This window comes from Pterocles gutturalis, unplaced genomic scaffold (assembly GCF_000699245.1).
Source record: "Pterocles gutturalis isolate BGI_N339 unplaced genomic scaffold, ASM69924v1 scaffold8777, whole genome shotgun sequence".
Lineage (NCBI taxonomy): Eukaryota > Metazoa > Chordata > Aves > Pterocliformes > Pteroclidae > Pterocles > Pterocles gutturalis.
In genome coordinates, this window is record NW_010110166.1 from 886 (window position 1) to 3,262 (window position 2,377).

The 2,377-nt window shown below is 56.2% G+C and overlaps 1 protein-coding gene across 1 annotated transcript in view; it reads right to left on the minus strand.

The window, feature by feature from the left end:
* Positions 1 to 565: 565 nt before the first annotated feature.
* LOC104461595 (kinesin-like protein KIF1A) overlaps positions 566 to 2,377 on the minus strand; it is a gene marked incomplete at both ends in the record, with an annotated part of 15,016 nt that continues 13,204 nt past the window's right edge. The window contains 2 exon segments of the mRNA XM_010073234.1: positions 566 to 640; positions 1,584 to 1,850. Coding sequence (XP_010071536.1) covers positions 566 to 640; positions 1,584 to 1,850 — 342 coding nt within the window.

Sequence of the window (2,377 nt, forward strand, 5' to 3'; positions counted from 1 at the left end):
GGGACACTAACCACAAGATTGGTGAGGTGCAAAGATGGCATGCTCAGACCAAAGAAAAGCCTTTCCAAAGGAAGACAAAAGTGAAATAACCCCAATTTTTGCTAAAGCTTTGGAGAGACAGACAGAAAAAAAAAAAAAAAAAAACCAAAACCAAAAACAAAACAAAAAAAAAAAAAGAAAGAAAAGAAAAAAAATCGAAGACAAGGATCCAATCATAAACCAATCCAAGCACACTTCACAAGAAATGTGGCCGGCGGAGCTGCTGCGTGGGGAGCCAAACCCAGGGCAGACTCAAAAGAAGTCAGAAGGCGCTGAGCTCCGGGGAATGTGCCCCCGGCAGGGAGCGGGGCCACTGCCGCAGGGCCTTGTTTGGTTTATTTGAGGTGCCCCCCAGAGAGTTTTGGGGTTTTTTGATGTTTGTTTGCTTATTTTTTTTTTAAATAAGGAAAAAAGTTAAAAAGAAAAAAAAAGGGGGGGGGAAGAACCCAGCTCTTTCGGTCTGAGGCTGCAGGACTCTTACCCCACCTCTGCCCTCTCTGCCTGCGCTGGTCCCCCTCCTCCCCACCTCGCTGCCTGCACCCTGCCTGCCTGCGATAAGCCTGGCTTCAGCACCCTGAGGCAGAGCAGCTCCAGCTCCACCCTGTTGGGGAAGAGGTTCACCATCATGAGCCCCTCTGGCTGCTGCCTGGGACAGAGGCTCTGAGGCCAGCTCGGAGACCAAATGCCTTTGGGAAAACCCCGGAGCGGAGCTGGCAGCATCACATCCCATTTGGGGGATGTGGGCAGATAGCAACTGGGTTTGGCTGGTGGGTTTCTCCAGGCCAAGACTGATGGAGCCCAGGAAGGGGTATGAAAAATCAAAACTCTTGGCCTTGGCTGGAGCCAAGGAGGAGTTGGAGCTTGCACCTGGGTCCCTGCGACATCCCTGAACATCTCCTGTGCCAAACTGGCAGGGATGGCCCCGTGCCTGGCACCAGGCACAGGGTGGCAAGAGAAAATGCCACTTTCACAGAGCCCTGCTCTCTCTTCTGCGCCTGGCTCTCCCATTGCTCCCCTTGGCTTCGTGCACCCGACCGCCTGGGGACATCCAAACCTCCACATGTGGAGAGGCTCACTGCTGACCGACGCAGCCAGGATGGCCAACAGGTGCCGGAGGCACATGTGTCTTTGACGTGCCAGCATGTCCCCAGCCAGTGGCACTGTGAGGTCACCCTGAACCACATGGGAGGTGGCCCTCCCTGGGACAGAAACCCCCAGGACCAAGCCCCCCCCCGCCGTGCAGCTCCCCCGGTGCCAGAAACACAGCAAAGCTCCCCCTCTTGGGGGCCACCCCTGCCGCTCCAGTGGAGCTGGTGCCATCCACCTTTCCCCGCTGTCCCCTACCGCTGCTGTCCTCCTCACAGCCCTACCTCAGTGGGCACCTCGCCGCCCCATCGGGCACCCCATGCTTGGTGACAATCCCAGCTGGCCAGCCACCCCCTGCCCTCGGGGATGCCCCAGAGGTGGGAGCCATGTCCGAAAGCAGTTCCCTCATGTGAAAGAGCTAGTTCCTTCCCGGCATGCTCTCCTAAAACCTCACCAACCTTCCTACTAAACTGAACAGGGGGGAGCGGTCGTAAAATGGATCCCGGCCATCACACAGCGGGCACTCCGGAAAGATGTCTTCCTCCAGGTCCTCCGCCTCCTCCTCCTCCTCCTCCTCCTCCTCCTGCCCCAGGTGCTGCTCGTCAGCAGGCTCGGTGATGTCGGAGTCGGGGTTCGAGAAGGTAGGGGAGGGGGTGAGATCAGCCATGCGCTCGCTCATGCATGTGTTGAAAAGAGGAGAGCTGTTGCAGCCAGAGATATCTGAACTAAGGTTAGTACAACAAGATAGAAGACACGTTAACACCAGCTGTTCCAAACAGAGAGCAATAGGAATTTTGCTTTTTTTTGGGGGGGTGTGGGGTTTTTTCTTAGTTGGGCTTTGGGGTGGTTTGTTTTTTTTTCTGCTTAAACCAAGAGACATCGGGGAACTAAAGACCTACCCGTCCAGTGCGTCTCTGAAGGAAGCCACCAACAGCCCTTGGATACAAAGGGCAGAGAAAAGAGCGACCCAAGGAACTGGTGCAAACAGTTGGGGATTTCCCTCACTGAATTTGCGGGCAACACGGGGATGGAGCAGGTGGCACAAGGTTCGCCACCACCCCACCTCACAACTTTCCAACCGGCGTGCAGGAAAGCACACAGAGACACGCGGCACATACCATACAGATGGATGCTCGGACACCAACGCGTGCACATGGACGCGTGCCCACCGGGGCAGATGTCGCGACGGCACGGGGCTCTCAGCCTGTTGGACAGCCATACCCCCCCCTGCTTCCCATCAGTGGCAAGCCAA